This window comes from Xenopus laevis, chromosome 1S (assembly GCF_017654675.1).
Source record: "Xenopus laevis strain J_2021 chromosome 1S, Xenopus_laevis_v10.1, whole genome shotgun sequence".
Taxonomy (NCBI): domain Eukaryota; kingdom Metazoa; phylum Chordata; class Amphibia; order Anura; family Pipidae; genus Xenopus; species Xenopus laevis.
This window is the reverse complement of record NC_054372.1, coordinates 163,808,721-163,828,145: the sequence shown is the minus strand read 5'-3', so window position 1 is coordinate 163,828,145 and position 19,425 is coordinate 163,808,721. Positions and strand designations below refer to the sequence as shown.

The 19,425-nt window shown below is 40.1% G+C and overlaps 1 protein-coding gene across 8 annotated transcripts in view; it reads left to right on the top strand.

Annotated features, from left to right (window-relative positions):
- The window catches only part of pam.S (peptidylglycine alpha-amidating monooxygenase S homeolog), a 111,344-nt gene that overhangs the window by 7,947 nt on the left and 83,972 nt on the right, over positions 1 to 19,425 (top strand). For all 8 annotated transcript variants that reach the window (XM_041573520.1, XM_041573527.1, XM_018234106.2 and 5 more), the window contains 1 exon segment: positions 5,543 to 5,663. In XM_041573520.1, the coding sequence (XP_041429454.1) occupies positions 5,543 to 5,663 (121 nt within the window).

Below are 19,425 nucleotides of genomic sequence, written 5' to 3'. Positions count from 1 at the left end.
ATCAGGCTGATCCGATTGTGGGCCCTAGGGCCCAACGATAGGATCATAATGGGTCCAATACGGGTGGTCAGATCACGGGACCGCATAGACGCACAGATGCAGCCGCAATCCGACGGGATTTTTTTTTAACCTGCCCGATCGAGATCTGGCCAACTTTCAGCCAGATATCGATCGGGAAGCCCGTTGGATGGCCCCACACATGGGCCAATAAGCCGCCGTCTTGGTCTGTCGGCAGCTTTTTATCAGTGTATGGGGGCCTTTAGTCTTGCTTGTTTTTTATGATTAGTGATGTAAAAAGGCGAAAATTTCGCGAAACACATTGAAGCCAATGACTATTTTTACATGAGTGACAATTTTTCTCACTCCAAATTTTTTTTCTTATGGTGACTTTTTGTCCTAATGCATTAAAGTCAATGGGCTTTTTTTCTTATGGACGGACTTATGTCATAATGCATTCTAGTCAATGGGCGATTTTTCTTATGGTGACTTTTTCATCCAAATGCATTCTATTTTTAAAGTTTTCTTGAAAAAATTCACACATTGCGAAATTCTGAATTTTGCTGAGAACCCAAACCATGGCTGGCGAATGAATTCACTCATCACTATTTATGATCAGTCACACATAAGAGTATGCACTATTTACTCCCGAATCCTGTTTCCTCCTATTACTATTGATATAAAGATAACGTTGTCATTGCCACTCATGTAGATTGCCCATTAGTGAGAGCTATCCGTTACATGGGCACCGAGGGCTCGGGTATTTCTAAGTTTGTTCTAGCCTTGCTAATGACTGTCGGACTGCGTTTAAGATTATTATTCCGATTGATTTAGTATATCTGCCAAAAGGACTCATCCCCCTATTGATTTACCATTCTCCCTGTAGGGGTGTCTGCAAAAGGTGCACTCCAGCGATACACGGTTATCTGTTATTAGAAAGCGCTCATTAGTATCAGTGTCTCAGTCAGTTCACTTCATTAACAGTATAAATGTATAGAATAGATGGAGCAGGCCATATTATCTGAGGCACCTGTACCTAAAGAGTTAATCCTTTAACCTTTTTTGTTATTCCTGCTTTTTGATGACTATAATAGAGCACAGATCGTTTTATAGTTAAAATATTGTTAAAATCCCAATTAATGACAGCAGCAGGTGAATGTGGGCTGGGGCAGATGATAAGGTCCCGTCTGTGAAAACTAAGGTGATTACAGGTTTCTGGCTGTTAAACAGCTTAAAGGGATACTGTCATGGGAAAAATTTTTTTTTTAAAATGAATCAGTTAATTGTGCTGCTCCAGCAGAATTCTGCCCTGAAATCCATTTCTCAAAAGAGCAAACATATTTTTTTATATTCAATTTTGAAATCTGACATGGGGATAGACATATTGTCAATTTCCCAGCTGCCCCAAGTCATGTGACTTGTGCTCTGATAAACTTCAATCACTCTTTACTGCTGTACTGCAAGATGGAGTGATATCACCCCCCTCCCCCCCCCCAGCAGCCAAACAAAAGAACAATGGGAAGGTAACCAAATAACAGCTCCCTAACACAAGATAACAGCTGCCTGGTAGATTTAAGAACAACATTCAATAGTTAAAACCCATGTCCCACTGAGACACATTCAGTTACATTGAGAAGGAAAAACAGCAGCCTGCCAGAAAGCATTTCTCTCCTAAAGTGCAGGTACAAGTCACATGACCAGGGGCAGCTGGTAAACTGACAAAATGTCTAGCCCCATGTCAGATTTCAAAATTGAATATAAAAAAATCTGTTTGCTCTTTTGAGAAATGGATTTCAGTGCAGAATTCTGCTGGAGCAGCACTATTAAGTGATGCGTTTTGAATAAAACATGTTTACCGATGATAGGATCCCTTTAATGCAACATTCAATGCAGGAATGGGATCTGATATTCGGAATTCTTGGAACGTGGGGTTTTCTGGATAAAGGGTCATTCTATAATTTGGATCACCATAGCCTATTTAAACAATAAACAAAAAAAAACACCAATATGAATTCATGCAGCTTAGTTTCCTTATTACTGAGAAAAAGGAAACCATTTTTAAAAATGTAAATAATTAAAATAGAGTATTTAAAGCATGGCATTTCCATAATTTCGGGTTTCTGGATAAGGGATCCCATATCTGTACCTGCAGGTGTAGCTGGTAGAACCCAGGTGTAGTTATCTCATATCCATTGTAACACATGTGCTCTTAGAATATGATCTACCTTCTTCAGCACAATTTCTGTTACCGTTTCATACGGTCACATTTATTCACACTTGCTTGAACCACAACATTATTTCTCTAAGGTAAAGCGTATTGAGTCCAACAGGGAAAACTGCTGCTAATTGCTTCTTATTGTTGCCACTGGGAATTGCTGCACTGTTTGGTTCACATGAGTGATTATGTATGTATATTTTTAATAGGTACATTTTTTATTGTATTATCATTTTACAACAAGACAAGGAAAACCAAAACAACATAACACAGGGAAGGGTAAATCCTATAGCATATCAGATGTTGGTACAAGGGTCACAAGCTAGTATCTATGTTTTCAATATTCTTTAGCTTCACATAAAAATATTGCATAGTTTCATTTACACTGAAGATAAGATTACGATTATGATACCTGAGTCATATTGAGACCTGGGTCTAAGTTATTAGGTTATTGGCTTACAGTTACCATGATCCCTCAACCAGCCTCCCACTATATACTCTACAGATTGAAGGAATGTTTAGGTCCCCCTACCGATTAAAGGAAACATAGTGCTAAAAATTAATGTTATCTTTAAAAATATCCCCTTTATTGGAGCTCCCTATAGATGTTCTCTGGTCCCTGACTGTGTTTCAAATGAGAGGTGGGCGTGTCCTAACGGTCCCTACCAGAAGCACAGTAGGAGGGGGACAGCCAATCACAGCCCTGCAGTCAAACAAGCACAGACAGGCTTCAGATCCCTATCAGGTCCTGCTAGCTGCTGATTGGTTCCTATTCTACAGTGCAGTGAGCTGAGAGCCGCCGGCTTTCCTGCACAGCCTGGGAATTCAGGGAGCAGGAAGTGGAAGGGAAGGGAGGGATTATTTGGGGTTTTGCAGAAATATTCAATAAATCAGCCTGAAACACTACTTTTTTTTTTTTTTGTATATTCTTTATTTAAGGAATAAGCATTTTCTTATACAGAAAGGAAAAAAATAAATAAAGCAAAAATATTCACATAGCAAGTACATCGAATCCAATAATTTCTCATACAAAGTGTGTTTAAGTAACTACGTATAGGGAAATTAAGCAAAAGCATCATGCTGAATATGCAAACACATTATCTCAGTTACTAATCTAGGCGTTCATGAGCTAAAGGCAATCCTGATCCGCGAACCATAAAGTAATACAAGCCTATGTATGTCGTATATTAACCGAATAAGCTGTACAATAGTACCGAGATAAAAATAGCAATAAACAATCTCTATAGGATTCAGTCATATATCAAGCTAGTGAGGAGATAAAAAAAAAAAGTATAATGCACTGGTACATTCTTTTTTTTTTTTTAACACAAAATGCCTCCTTTAAGGTAAGTTAAATAAGAGGCAGTGTTTGATTATCTAAAGATATACTTGCAATAAGCTTCTTTGTATAAAATACAGGTATGGAATGCGTTATCCAGAAACCCGTTATCCAGAAAGCTCCGAACAGAAAGACTGTTTCCCATAGACAATATTACAATCAAAGTATCCAAATTTTTAAAAACTATTTCCCTTATCTCTGTAATAATAAAACAGAACCTTGCATATGATCCAAACTAAGATATAATAAATCCTTTTCAGAAGCAGAACCAGCCTATTTGGGTTTATTTAAGCTTTACATGATTTTCAAGTAGTCTTTAGGTATGATGATCCAAATTACAGAAAGATCCGTTATCCGGAAAGTCCCGAGCATTCTGGATAACAGGTCCCATACCTGTAGTAGCATTCTGTACTGTGTTCTGGCAGGATTTGTCATCCACAAATGTAAACTTAAGCTAGAAGACATGTATGCATATTTTTGTTTATGACGCTCTACTTGTGCATGTACAGTATAACAATACATTAATAGAGGCCAATACAATAATAAAATAAAAGCTAAATAGAAAAGATAGTTACATTCCAAGTTTAAATTCTTTCCCACTGCCAATAATGTAAATCACCGGTGGAAATCCATAGGCAGCACTTCGTTTTCCTGAAGTTGGCCAGAACAAGGTGTAGATAACAGATAAAAACCGATGAGCGGCGCATATTTAGCCCACAGTAAAGTTTAAATAAAGGTGGGGCACCACATCTTGTATATTAGGCAATCTGTGTTTAAAGTAATAGTCCAAGGGAATTCCACAATCCACCCCAGTCCAAGGGTGTAAATCATGTTACAGAATACAAATGTATGGTGGGTATGGTAAGCCACTTTTTGTCCTAATAAATGACTTTATACTTTTAACATACTTTTGTTTTTTGGAATTTTTGGGAAAAACCCACCATACATTTATATTCCAGAACAAGGTATAGGCAGAAGAAACACCTGCCTAGGGCACAAAGTTAAAGGAGAAGGAAACCCTGTAGAAAAAAACCCCGTACCCCCCACCTCACGTAGACCCCCTTCCTTCCTCCCCCCAGGCTAACTGCCCACCCCCCGGGAAATGCCCCATTCTTTATACTTACTTACTTTATACTTCCGGCAGCAGTCTTCAAGGCATCCATCTTCCAGGTCCTCGGTAAGCTGATTGGAAGATCGGTATGTCGGCGCATGCGCAGTTGGAGCATTTTACCAGTTTTCGACAACTGCACATGCGCCGAAATTGACGGAGATTGCAGATCTCTCAGTCAGCTTACCAAGGACCCAGAAGATGGATGCCGTGAAGACTGCTGCCAGAATCTGCGACTAGGGGTAAGTATAAAGTATGGGGCATTTCCCCGGGGAGGGGGGGGCAGTTAGCCTGGGGGGAGGAGGGAGAGGGGTTTATGTGGGGTGGGGGGTATGGGGTTTATTTCTACAGGGTTTCCTTCGTCTTTAAAGGGGCGCCAAGCACATACATCTTCTCCCTGGATACCCCTAGTTCTTAGCTCCCGAAGAGCTCGGCCTCAAAGAACTCCTGCCTAAAACCTGTAAACATATTGGATGAGAGTGCTGTGCATTGGGCTCGCAAGTGACTTGGCCCAGCCTGTTGCCCAAAGTTTTCTCACAAGGCAACTTCAGGCAACTTTGGAAAACACGTTTATGATAAATACAGATGAATCAGTACATACTGCTTGATGCACATTTGTACATGATTCACATTTGTCAGAATTTAGCAGTTGAAGTGCTTCTAAATCATTTTGCAGAAATGGGGCCCAAGAAGAAGTGGCATCACGTTGGCTGGGTGTAATGTACCACTTCTAACATCAGTTTTGTCACTGGTCCTCTGGAAAACCACATTTCTGCAGGTTAATGCATTTTGGACAAAGTACATTTGTGGGCATTCGATGTAATTTAGCTTATCCTTGGGTTGAAAGAAAATCTATATATTTAACTTGCTTTTCTTGATAAAGGTATGAGGAATCAACCAGATCACTTTCCAATGACTGCTTGGGAACCACACGGCCCGTTATGTCTCCAGGCTCATCAGATTATACTTTAGATATCCGAATGCCAGGAGTAACTCCGACAGAGGTGAGCTATCATTTTTGACAGAATTGCTTTATAGTTAAAGGAGAACTAAAGCTTAAGTAAAGAAGTAGCTATAAATGTTGTACATTATGCTTTGTGCTTCTGTACCAGCCCAATGCAACCACAGTCTTTTAGCAGGGAAGATCTGTGAAGATGCCCCAGTAGCTCCCCATCTTCTTTTCTGCTGATTCACTGCTGAGCTTAGATACTGACTTAAAATTTAAAGTACACACAGAATATAAATGTCACAATATAAGGCTGATTATTATTTTATATATATATAATTACTACATGGCAGCACAGAATTTAATAAGCAGCCCTATATCAGTTTACATTACAACCTAATTTTTGCTTGAAAATTTGCAACAACCCCTAAGCTTAGCTTCTCAACAGCTGCTCAGAGCGCACTGAGCATGTGTCGCAGACACTTTCCAAGATGGTGACAAGTTTGAAGTCCTGGATCATTGCTGCTATTGAGAAGACGAAACTTTAGGCTGGCACAATAAATTCAGTATATAAAATATTGCATTTTTAGCCATATTCATTTTTAGAATTCTTTTAGGAGACACATTGGACCATAAAACATGTATGTAAGTATTATTTTGCAACTCTCATTGACAGTACTTGTTCATACAGTTTGTTTGTGGTTGAACCAGAAAATGATACATCTCTTATATCCTCTATCTGAGCTTCATATTCTTCCCCTGTGTTCTGATTAGGGATTGGTGGCACATTCCAAGTGTCCTGTTTAGGTAGGGTTGTCCTACTTTACTGAACATTGATGGGGGTTGTAGGATTTGGGGTGGATATTTGGATATTTTGGGAAGTTGGGAACTATGTATATATTTCATGATTGTATTTGACTGAGAATACTAAATTGTTTACCTTGAGGTTTGTATCATTTCCCATTTTGGACTAAATGTTCAGTGCAGTCAGTAAAATCTCTATCTCCTATAAGGCAATATAAATGTATGGGTATAGTTGACTATTCAAATAGAAATAACTGCATTGTATGCCCTTATATTTTTCTCTGTGCTCTTATCTTGTTTGATTTTAATATATATAGAAGAAAGTCAATGTTTTTTCAGCATTCTTTATTTTAAAATGTAAATGATATTTCAGCCAATTACTTTGTAATCATGGGTCTCATCATTTATCCAAGCACACGGCAGGCTGACAGCTTGGGATGGTGTGTGATTTAATTGCACACTTGGATGGCCAAATTACACTGATCCAGTTGCTAAGCTAATGGGCCAGCTGGGAAGAGGTCAGGGGAAACGGGATAGTGGAGGTCTGTGTGACTGCAAAACCTGTTAGCCATTAATTTAAGAAAGCTAATCATAAATGATTGACCAGGGAGATAAATGAATGCAAGTTAAAGATGTTGTCTGAAGTTTATTTGTCTATTGACTGAAGAAAAAAGCAAAATATATTGCATGTATTAGTTCTGCCCCACTGATTAGGTGTGTTCATGCATATTAGATTCAGCACTGTATGTGTGGTATCAGAAGCCTGGTGTTAAATATAAAATCTGCCTTATAGTTTATCAGCATCCCCACCCAAAAACCTAATAAAGGAAAAGAAAGTAATTCGAACCAACTTCCCCAATATACATTAACTACAAATGGTATGAAAATTATTATTACATGTAACTGCATAAGAAAACAGAATAGAAAAATGAATCCTGCTTTCAGTTGCTATTATATTTGCAAAACCTGTACAGATTTTTTTTAGTTATTGCATATTGGAAAGTTACTTAAAATTATGTTTTCTTTCGTTATGTTGTTTTTGGGTGGTCATCTCTTTTACTGTATACTTGTCCAGCACAGTAGCTGAGCCCACACTTCCACTGGGGCAGAAAGTCGAAGTTATGAATAGGGATGCACCAAATCCACAAATCGTAATTTGCATGTGCAAATTAAGGATGGGAAGGGGAAACAATTTTTACTTCCTTGTTTTGTGACAAAAAGTAATGTGATTTCCCTTCCCATCGCTAATTTGCATATTTGGATTCGGTTCGGCCGGCAGGAGGATTCGTCCGAATCCTGCCCGAATCCCGAACCGAATCCTGGATTCAGTGCATCCCTAGTTATGAATAATTTCTGTAAGTATTGATTAACATATCAGCACTGGAAGTGATGTGCGGGCCGGCCGATACTCACGGGACCAGCGGGTCGGGCAGGTTCAGGCCAACCTCGCACTCCTCTTCATGAGTGGCAGGCGGGTGCGGGTTGAGCTCTTCTCCTGCTCTCCCTGCCCACCACATTGCAGTGCCAGCTTCCGACTTCCGGGTTCTGCTTTTATAGACGATGTGCCTGCTCGCCCCGCCCCTTTTGTGACTTCATTGGCATGGCTGGTTGGCGCTGGTCTACAAAAGGAAGCCAGTAAGCGGGTGCGGGTGGGCTTCGGGCGGGTGCAGGTCGGGCCCACACATCACTAATATATATATTGTTGTCCCTGAAGAGGGTCTGTAGTGTAACTGATATTTTGGACAACTAAATAAAAACAAAAGTAGAGTAAAATAGAGGTGCAAGGCAGAATACTAACATCTTTGTAGTTTTTGGGGTAGAGCCACAATAGAAACTACACAATATCCTCTTAAAGGAACAGTAACACCAAAAAATGAAAGTGTTTTAAAGGAATGCCAATATAATGTACTGTTGCCCACCACTGGTAAAACTGATGTGTTTGCATGGGGGCAACCATTCAAGCACAGGACACACAGTAGATAACAGATAAGTTCTGAAGAATCCCATTGTATACTAAAGAGCTTATCTGTTATCTGTTGTGCATCCAGTGCCCTTTCTCCTTCTTCAGCTTTGAATGGCTGCCTCCATGGCTACACAGCAGCTTGTCTATGTTAACTATAGTAGTCTTTCTAAAGCAAACACACCAATTTTACCAGTGCAGCACAACAGCACATTATATTTTCATTACTTTAAAACATTCATTTTTTGGTGATACTGTTCCTTTAAATTGAGAAATACTATAGAGAGTTTAGCATTTGTTCCTAGGCACCAGGAGAGTGGCTGATCAGACTTAATATGATTACAATGAAAGCAGACTGTAAAACGTCCCTTTCGAAAAACTCTTCCCACTTATGTTGCAACATGCTTGTTACTTGTTACTACAAGTGAAGTATCTGTGTGTATGACTGCCACATCACACACTGATTTCCATCTTATTAACCAAACTCCAGAGCCAGATTGTTTTTGGCAACAGCTAAAAGTCCATCAAGTTTGGAGTAGATCAACTGAATTTATTCTTTCCCTTCTCTGCTAAATTCTGCGGAAGCCTAGACGGAAGGAGTCTGTTGTTGCTGTGCTGCAGCAGATTATGACTCATTGTTGCAGATGGACTTTTTTTCTGTTGAGAAAATAAGAGATGACATTAATGGGGGAAGAGGGAAAACTGAAAGCCTGTTCCTTTCTCAGCAGAAGTTCAGATAGTGCTCAATAGCTCAAGCGCAAGGCATTTGTGCTTTGCACATGAATGTGACAGGGGAAGGCTTCTCAGGCAGACAGAATACCATTTGCCTTCTGAAATGTAATGTTAATAACAAGCAGTAAGTTTAGGCGCAGGTGCGCACTTCCGGGTTCAGGGCCAAAGTGACTCTGGCGCTTTCCGCCGAGTGTTGTGATATCACGAAAAGGTGCTGAATTTGAATTCTTGGCGCCAAAACACCTTTAAAAGCCCAGTCCTCTATTTTGAGAGTGCCCAAGCTGGTTTCAGTTTACTGATCCTGGTTTTTGACTCCTGCCTGACTTTTTGACTACGATTCCTGCCGCCTGCCTTGAACCTATTGCCTGAATCCCGACCACGTCTTCTCTAAATCCTTGCCTGTTCCTCGTTTACAGACTTATCTCTAGTTACGCATTTTCCCTTGTTGGTTTCGGCAGCAGAAAGCCCGGGGCCCCAAAAGCACGTCGGTGAACACCGGAATCCACAGGGATTCCCTGTGCATTTGAGTGTACCCCTCACAGTGCAAGGTTCCTGATAACATGAACGTTACAATGTTCTTTTAGCTGGACGATGGGTAGAAGAACAACCATAAGAGTCTGGCCACATGAGCAGATTTGGGAGATAAGTAGCTACAGCGACAAATCTCCTCTTCTTCGGGGCGACGATCTCCCCGAACTGCCTTCCCCCTACCCTCCGCCAGTTTAAATGAAGATCGCCTGGGGGAATGCACACGCGGCGATTCGTTTTCCGAAGTCGCCCGAAGTTGCTGAAGAGGAGATTTGTCGCTGTGGCGACTAATCTCCCTTAATCTGCTCGTGTGGGCAGACCCTAAAGGTCTCCAGATCTGAACTGGGCTGCAGCTCTAACAAACTTTTCCTTCATGTGTAAAAAAAGTCCTCACAAATGCATTGCGTGAACGCCAAATGCCGAAACTCTTTTTCGGGATTTATTATACCCCGAGGATGGAAAAAGTCAGAATCTGAAAATCCAGCATCTCAGACCTGCAGAGGTTGTATTTAAGTCAATGGGAGAAGTCATGCAAATATCCTGATCTGCAATGGGTTTTGTGCCATAATCCAAAGATTTTGTGGTTTTCGAGTTTTTTCCAGCACTGGAGTTTTTCTGGAAAATGTATTGATAAATACGGGGAAATAATCTGTGCGGATTTGGTTGGAGTAGATTTCAGAAAAGAATGAGAGATTTTTGGATTTTATATAAGAAACTCATTGTGTGCCTTAGTGTTATCACCGGGGCATTGCAATGTAGTGCTCCTATCTACAGCTGCCACTGGTTGCCACAGCCAAGCAGTTATTTGTATGATAGACTGGAGAATGACTATGAGATGTACCTAAAAGGGTCATAAAAAAAGAGGATAATCTAACCCTTACTGTAATTTTTTGGCTATTGAAGGCTTATAAATAATAGTAGGGGGTTACGTTATGTTTTATATTTTACAAGCTGGGATAAACTGTGAACCCTTTCCCATAAAAGAGTCTGGAGAGAGCACAGTACATGGGCCAAACCCACCAGCAGCAGAAACAAGGTCCCACCAGCCAGACAGCTCAGATATTGAGATTACTCCCAGTGCAGCACTTGTTACACTACTCCTCAGAATTCAGCTTGGGTGTCTTTAGCACTGCTGACAGTTGGTGCTATGGGCGCTTGTATATGTTTTTTTTTTTCTATAACAACACTGACAGATGTTATTCCCACATATATGATGCTGTGGGTGCTGCCTGGTATCATGCTGTCATTGTGCCGTCACTTATTATAAATCATCTGTTCTGACAACAGAATGCATCATTTAAGGATATCTTTTATGAAATGGTGCATTGTATAATGCTGCTCTTATAGGTTATAACATTATAATTACTAGGGATGCACCGAATCCACTATTTTGGTTTTGGCCGAATCCTTTGCAAAGATTCGGCCGAATACTGAACTGAATCCGAATTATAATTTGCATATGTAAATTGGGGATGGGAAGGGGAAAACATTTTCTACTTCCTTTTTTGTGAAAAAAGTCACGCGATTTCCCTCCCGCCCCTAATTTGCATATGCAAATTAGTATTTGGTTCGGCCGGGCAGAAGGATTCAGCCGAATCTGAATCCTGCTGAAAAAGTCTGAATCCTGGATTTAGCTTTTCTTCTGGTTTGTAGGGTAATTGCATGTAATATTTACATTTAAACTTCAGTTAACGTAACTTAATTTAATTTAAAAACTGAGCATATGATGATATGGAGGCTGCCTGCATACTCTAATATACTAAAACCAAGTGAGCTTCTTAAATATGATCCTTATTGAATCAATGGCTGCTCTGCTTAGCTGAATTAAGTGAATGAATGTAAATGTCTGAACGAGATGTTCATTAAAATTACATTTCCAGGAATGTGCAGAAAGGAATGTGCCATTATCTCATTTAGTGCCATATGATTTGTTGAGAAAGGAATGTGTGGCCCAGCACTATCCAGCTCAGATGATCTAACCACTGGCCCTAATACAAAATTCATTTATAAGACTAATGAGAAAAGTGGCACAGAGGCCAGACTGGAATAGCAGAGGATTTCTTGATAGACAAGCATGAATTGAGGTAATGTGGCATTAAGGAGAAATCTCTTTAATTGGTCTGAAACACACCTTAAATTCCCCAAGGTCCTTTTGAGGATAACAAACAGTACGAAAATGATTAAAGGTGTATTTGGAGACCAAATTACTCTGAAAGCATACACATTTTATTTTACTTTAAACAATTTTCCATTGAAAACTTGGCTGGCCAGGAACCCAACAATAACAATATAAATACATAAAAAGATTTTTCAAAAATGACTCAGGTAGGTGGTCACTTAAAATCACAGTAATAGGAATTTTCCAAAGTCTTCTAGGTTGTATTTAGTGATTCCCCCAGTCTTGCAGTCTTACAGTTATGTAGAGCAAAATTTGTGTGAGTTATAGTTCTCCAACTTGGGAGTAATGTAGTGTGAGGTAATTTTCCCAAAAGGGTTGCCAGGCTTATTATGTAGAGATATATGTAGACACGTTTACAAAAGGGGTTAAATGGGGCGTCCCCCACACCCCTCTCTTTCCAGCTACACGTGCCCCCAATAATGGACTGATCAGGGCCGCGCCGGACAGGCGCCCAGGGCAAGCCGGCTTAGCCCAAGTGCGCATGCGCAAGGTGGCGCTTGCGTGCGCATGCGCAAGAAAAGCGGTAGTTTTTACTTCTTTTGCGCTTCTGCGCATGCGCGAATTGGCGCGAATGCGCAAATTGACGAGAAATACATTCGCGTGCATGTGCAGGAGCGCAAGAAGACGTAAAAACTACAGAGTCGGGCACTGGACTGGGGGTAGGCGACAGAGGAGGTGCGTGCCTGGCGCCCCTCCGGCTTTGCGCCCTAGGCACGTGCCTACTCTGACTACCCCTAGTTCCGGCCCTGGGACTGATCTCACCAGATCCTGATTTTAAATGGAAAATTGTTAAAGTAAAATAAAATTTGTATATTTTCAGGGTAATTTGGTCTCCAAATACAACATTAATCAATTTCCCGATAGACCGCAGTGTGAGTGCCCCATTTAGTGGTCTGTATAACACCTATTCCAATTAGCATGATCTGCATCTAATTATGGCGAGAGTGTGCCCTCAATGTCAGGTTTTCTGTTGAGCCATAGTAAGCGCAGACCAACTGCTGATGCTGGTTTTTGCCCTATTTCTAGGGATGCACCGAATCCTTCTGCCCAGCCGAACCGAATCCGAATCCTAATTTGCATATGGAAATTAGGGGCAGGGAGGGAAATTGCGTAACTTTTTGTCACAAAACAAGGAAGTAAAAAATGTTTTCCCATTCCCACCTATGCATATGCAAATTAGGGTTCGGATTCGGTATTCGGCCAAATCTTTCATAAAGGATTCGGGGGTTCAGCCGAATCCAAAATAGTGGATTCATTGCATCCCTACCTATTTCTTTCTACTGGGTTGCTCCATTGGCTAATGTTTTAAGTAGTGTTAAGCTCATGTTCATTACAGCCAATACTCTTGTGCCACCTGCCATCATTTAATAGGATCTATTCGTCCCTAAAACCACTCAAATTTTCATTTTTTGGCCCAGAAACTCCGTGTGCCTGAAGCCTATAGCTTTGGAAACAATAACAAAACTAGTTAAACATTGGTTTTCTACACATACTCCGCCATGGTTAAAAGGTTTCTTTGACTGTTCAGTAATTCTTTATCTGACATTTTTAGCTTCAGCAGATAAATAACCTAGGGCCAGGGTACACACAGTCATATGTTAGATCACACTGATCCACGGCTTGGAGTAACAACCTGCAGCTATAACTTAAATACAATACACTTGTTAAATCTTTATCTGTGCAAAAGAAACCAGTACTCACTAATACATAGTGAAATGAGGTGACAGGTCCTACATATCCTTCATAGGCAACATCAAGCAAGGTGCAATTAGAGATTAAGAGGAGTTCAGGCCTGCTGTTGTGGATCTGTGTATGATACTGTGTTTCAGAGACTATGCCTTTAAATTAGGGATGCACCAAATCCAGGATTTGGTTCGGGATTTGGTCTTTTTCAGCAGTATTCGAATTTTCCCGAATCCTTCTGCCCGACGGAACTGAATCCTAATTTGCATATGCAAATTAGGGGTGGGGAGGGAAATCACGTGACTTAACAAGGAAGTTAAAAATGTTTTCCCCTTCCCACCCCTAATTTGCATATGCAAATTTGGTTCGGTATTCGGCCAAATCTTTCACAAAGGATTCAGGGGTTCGGCCGAATCCAAAATAGGGCATTCGGTGCATCCTTACTTTAAATTTAAAGTATATGCACATGTATAAGGCCCAGAACCGATTATTATCCATTTAAGCTGCAAATAAAGGTTCTTAAAGGAGAAGGAAAGCTACCAAAGCAATTTATTGCCAATTGATTAGCCATAATAGTGCAAGCTATAACACTATATTTATTCTATAGAATGCTTTACCATCCTGAGTAAACAGCTCTAGAAGCTCTCTCTGTTTGTTTAGGATAGCAGCTGCCATATTAGCTTGGCTTGACATCACTTCCTGCCTGAGTCTCTCCCTGCTCACTTATAGCTCTGAGCTCAGATTACAGCAGGGAGGGGAGGAAGGAGGGGGAGAGGAGCAAACTGAGCATGCTCAAGCCCTAGCCCTGGAAGTTTAAGCTGAAAGAAGGAAGTCTGATACAGAAGCCCATGAGTACACAATAGAAGGAAAGAAATGCAGTGTTTCTTTTGACAGAGGACTCAGAGCAGCATTGCTTTGAGGGTTTACTGGTGTATTTATATAGACCTTTCTGCTTACTTATTTTAGCCTTTCCTTGTCCTTTAAGAACAATATGCCACACAGCTTGTTGTCAGCAAAAATTCTGGACATATTATCTGTAGTTTAAATTCATATAGTAGTCATATCAGTGTGCTACGTAGCCAGTGTTCAGCACAACAATGTAATCAGTACTTTCATACACTGACACTGAACAAAGATATGTGATGTTGCAGCATACAAAATAGGTATTCTCATATGTTGAAGACAAACCAAGAGCTTCTAGGAGCAGCCAGAAAGCAGGGATTCATTCTCTCCTCTAACACTTAATCGGGTGCTATGGTGTTTAAAAATATATACAGGACTAAAGGTTGAAGACTGGATAGCAAGCCCAGAGGATGGGATGTAAGTTATTATTCATGATAAAGGTTTTTTTTTTCTTTGTAAAAAGCAGTGCAGGGATAATCTCATAGGTAGTGGCCTGATTCATCCTACATCTGTTTGGAGAGGGAGTCCAAATTGTCAAGTGATGGATTTCATCTATTGGTTTCTCCTGGGGTATGGGAGTAGGAACACATGCTGCAAGTGGTCTTGTTTGTAGGGACTGCAAGAGAGATAGAGAGAGAGAGAGTCAGAGGGAGAATGAAATTCTTCTTTACATGTGCTTCAGCTCTCAGAAACAGTCAACATTATGGACTGGAGTCATTGGACACAAGGGATGGTCAGAGAATGTCAGTTTATCCCAACTTCATATAGAAAATTGGAATGTTGGATTAATTGGAAGGTATTCCAATGTTGCCACCCAGCTGCCTTTCCACTTTTGGTGTCCTCTGTCATGTTTATACTCCAATGTACTGTATACCACCAGTTCCTCAATATCCGCAAATTAAAAACAATAAAAGGCATATAAAGGAGAATAGTACATTAGTTCTGGATCAGGGGTGACGATTCTATGGCATGACTTTTTCTCTTCACTCATGGCATATCATTGTTTTACTATTACTATTCTTGGGAAGGGATTTCATAAGCAGACAAGTAGGATTCAGTAACACGTCTTATCATATTGGCTTTCAGCAAGAAAGGACAAATATGGGCATCTGTTCGAACTGGTGAGACTGGAATGAATGTGTGCCAAATCTGGTAGAGGCTTATAGCAGCAGCTTTACACATGAATATTTTGTATAAACAGATATTATTGATCCTGCTGAGTTATTAATCAGGCACTTCATTACCCGGGGGAAAGGAGATATCCAGGTGGACGATGAAGCATCCAGTGTGTCAGTGGGTGTTTAATAAAGTGTGTAAAATAAATATATATATATATATAAATTTGCTTACATATTTATTTATTTGTGAGTTCTTCAGCCTAACATTGTTTTCCTTGTCTTTAACCAACACACTCCTGCTGTTAGTTACTGAACGATTTCACCTATTCTAAGGGGCACATTTACTAAGGGTCGAATATCGAGGGTTAATTAACCCCCAAATTCGACCCTCAAGGTAAAATCCGTCAACTTGGAATATCGAAGTCAAAGGATTTACCGCAAATCCTACGATCGATTGATTGAAGGAAAAAAATCGACGATTCGAAGACATTTCCTTCGGTCAGAAAAAGCTTAGAAAACTTATGGGGAAGGTCCCCATAGGCTAACATTGTAGCTCGGTAGGTTTAAAGTGGCGAAGTATGTAGTCGAAGTTTTTTTAAAGAGACAGTACTTCGACTATCGAATGGTCAAATAGTCGAACGATTTTTAGTTTGAATCGTTCGAATCAAGGTCGAAGTACACAAAAAAAAATTCAAAATTCAAAGTTTTTTTTACTTCGAATCCTTCATTCGAGCTTAGTAAATGTGCCCCTAATTGTCTAGTTCCAGAATCAGTCAGCAATTTATAATGCATTCCTGGCATACAGCATGGATGAGTAAGAATTAGGTTGATCTATTTATTGCTTAATAGTATATTCCTGACTTGCTCATAAATATGTTGCTGGAGCTTCCCTGTGGTATGACCACTGTTTTATAACCCACTGGGGCAATCCCTGTCAGATATAAAAATAAAAAAAAACTATCATTCAGAAAGTGGTTTGTGTGGTGATAGAGTGGCAGTGCCATTAAAGACATATATATGTTTGGGTCAAATGGCACTATTTTAGCATGACCCCGTCTATGCCGTCCTAAAAGGCAATTTTTGGGTTCTGGCAATTGGCCAGGAGAGGGAGGCAGAAATTCCATGTGTCCAACCTATGCAGGAACTAGGGGCAGCCAGGGATAAGAGGTACATGCCTGGCACACTTTTACCTTTGTGCCCTAGGCATATGCCTCTTCTGCTTAGCCCTAGTTCATTCCCTGCTTGGATATTTCTGTAATTTCCATCACTATACCTGCAAAAAATCATTTAAGCATTACATAAACTCAGATTGTTTTGCCATCAATATGGATTCATGCAATTTAGTTACCATCAAACAGTGTCAGACTGGGCCGGCGGGACACCGGGAAAAAACCCGGTGGGCCCCGCCGGGCCAGACGGCATAGCGTGTGCACAAACGATACGCCGCATGTGTGCGCACTGATGTGGTGCCTTGCGCACATGCAGAGACCCTGCACTGCGCGCGTATGCAAAAACGCAATGCGGTGCACTAGAGCGGCAGCGGGGGCCAGAGGGGGGCCCTGGGGCAGTAGCCCCGGTGGGCCCCAAGCCAACCAGTCCAACCCTGCCATCAAATACAAGGTACTGTTTTATTATTACAGAGAAAAAGGAAATCTTTAAAAAAACATTATTGTTTTATATATTTTTTCTTATAATGGACTCTTATGTGAAATGGCCTTCCTCTTACTCTGAACTTTTTGGATATTGGGTGTCTGTATAAGAGATCCTATAACTGTACAAATAACCATATATAATAAGCCTTCTAGGAACTATGACAGCAAAAATTAATTAGGGTTCTACATATAATAGATGCTTAAGCCATGTATCAAATAATAATAATATATGCCAACACCTATTTAATACCTCATACATTTATCTAGTTATTATTGTATAATAGAGTATTATGCATGCTAACATGGGTATCCAATAGATTCCTCATTAGCTGTGTTACTTTTATATTTTGATTTCATGTCTTTTATTCTTGAGTGAAACTTTGTATACCTGTTATCTCTATCATAAGTATATTATCTCTAGTATGTAACCTGTTCTCTTTCATTTGCTCTTATCTTTAGCTACACCTTCCCTGGTCCAAATTTTGACGCAGCATTATTTCTGTTTTGTGGAATTAGAATTTATACTCCTTTAAGCATATCCTTAAATTATCTTGGGTACCAGCTCCACTTTGATTTTATTTGTTAAAATATACTTTATTTAGAAAAAAGAAACAATATATTATCTGTCCATTTGAAGAGATTTTGCCCACGCTGGCTTTTTCTTTCACATTAATGCTAAACAATACAGACTGCACATGAAATATTTATCAGCTTCCAGTCAACTCTACACTGGCACTTCCAAGAATAATGGGAATGTTAACAGAGAGAGAGAAAGAAACACAGCCGTCGACTTCTGTGGATTTATTTCTTTTATTTAGTCATAATTTCTTTTTTCATTTTGGGAAATTCAGACATATATTTAATTTTTCAACAATGATCAGAAAATAACTCTAGAAAGACTGAGAAAGAAAGGTACTGTTTTAACATGACAGGAAAAATATAATTTTAGGTTTAAAATTTCTAATCATTTAATTAACATGGAGATTCCATTCTTATACAAGGCACTCTTTTATTATTACAAAAAAAAATTTAACATTTTTTAAAAATTAGAATTATTTGATTAACATATACGCTATTGTAGACAATTCAGAGATTTCTGGATAACAGATCTCTAGATAATGGATGCCAATACCTATACAGGTAAGGGACCTGTCATCCAGAATGCTCGGGACCTGGGGTTTTCCAGATAAGGGATCTCACCATAATTTGGATCTCCAAACAAGAGGTGGGCCAAGCCCGGGCCAACCACCTCACCGTCTGTAAGCGTGCGGTGACGTTGATGGGGGTGTGCGGGGGTAATGAGAATAGGTGATAAATGGCAGTGGGGGCAGGAGAGCCTGGACTAGGGGCAGGCAGAAAAGGTCCCTGCCAAGCACACCCACAAAGTTTGCAAGTTTGCACACCCACAAAGTTTGCAAGTGCCTTTTCTGCCTACCCCTAGTTCTGAGCCTGCTCCATACTTGCTCTACTAAGTAGTCATTTAAAAATTTAAATAAGCCCAATAGGATTATTTATGTTCCAATAAGGATTGATACTATCTTAGTTGGGATAAAGTACAAAGAATTATTTTATATTACAGAAATAATGGAATAATTGTAACACATTTATATTACGGGATTCAAATGGAGTCTATGGGGCAGATTTACTAAAGGGCGAAGTGACTAATGTTAGCAAAAATTCGTCAGCGTGACGTCATTTCGTTCAACGGGCGCAGGCGTAACTTCGCTAGCGAAGAAGATAGACTCTGGTGGTAAAATAGGCTGCAAAAGAGCGTACATTTTTCTGGGGTACCCGGCTTCCCCCCTACATTTCCTAACATATAGCACATAAACTATACACTGGGCTCATGTGTAGGGCAATATAACAACTCTAATTTCTTTTATTAGGGTTTCCCAGGCTTGTGTAGTGTAAAGTATTGGCTGCAACATATACGTCCATTTAACGTTAACTTCCTGCGTATGCAAAGTAGGCAATGCTAGAGCAACTTCGCTTTCGTTTGCCGTAGTAACTATGGTACCAACGTTCGATGCCCTGGACGAAACTTCGGATTTTAGTGAATTAGCATTGTCCTGGCAAATCTACGCCTGGCGAAGTTTTGCGATGGGAGAGGGCCTTCCCGTAATTCAGAGCTTTCTGGATAAAAGGTTTCTGGATAATGGATATTATACTGTTATATGTAAAATACTCAATATTTAGGTTGGCACTATCTATCCAGTTGATTAAGGAGCAGATTTATCAAAGGTCGGATTTCGAAGTTATGT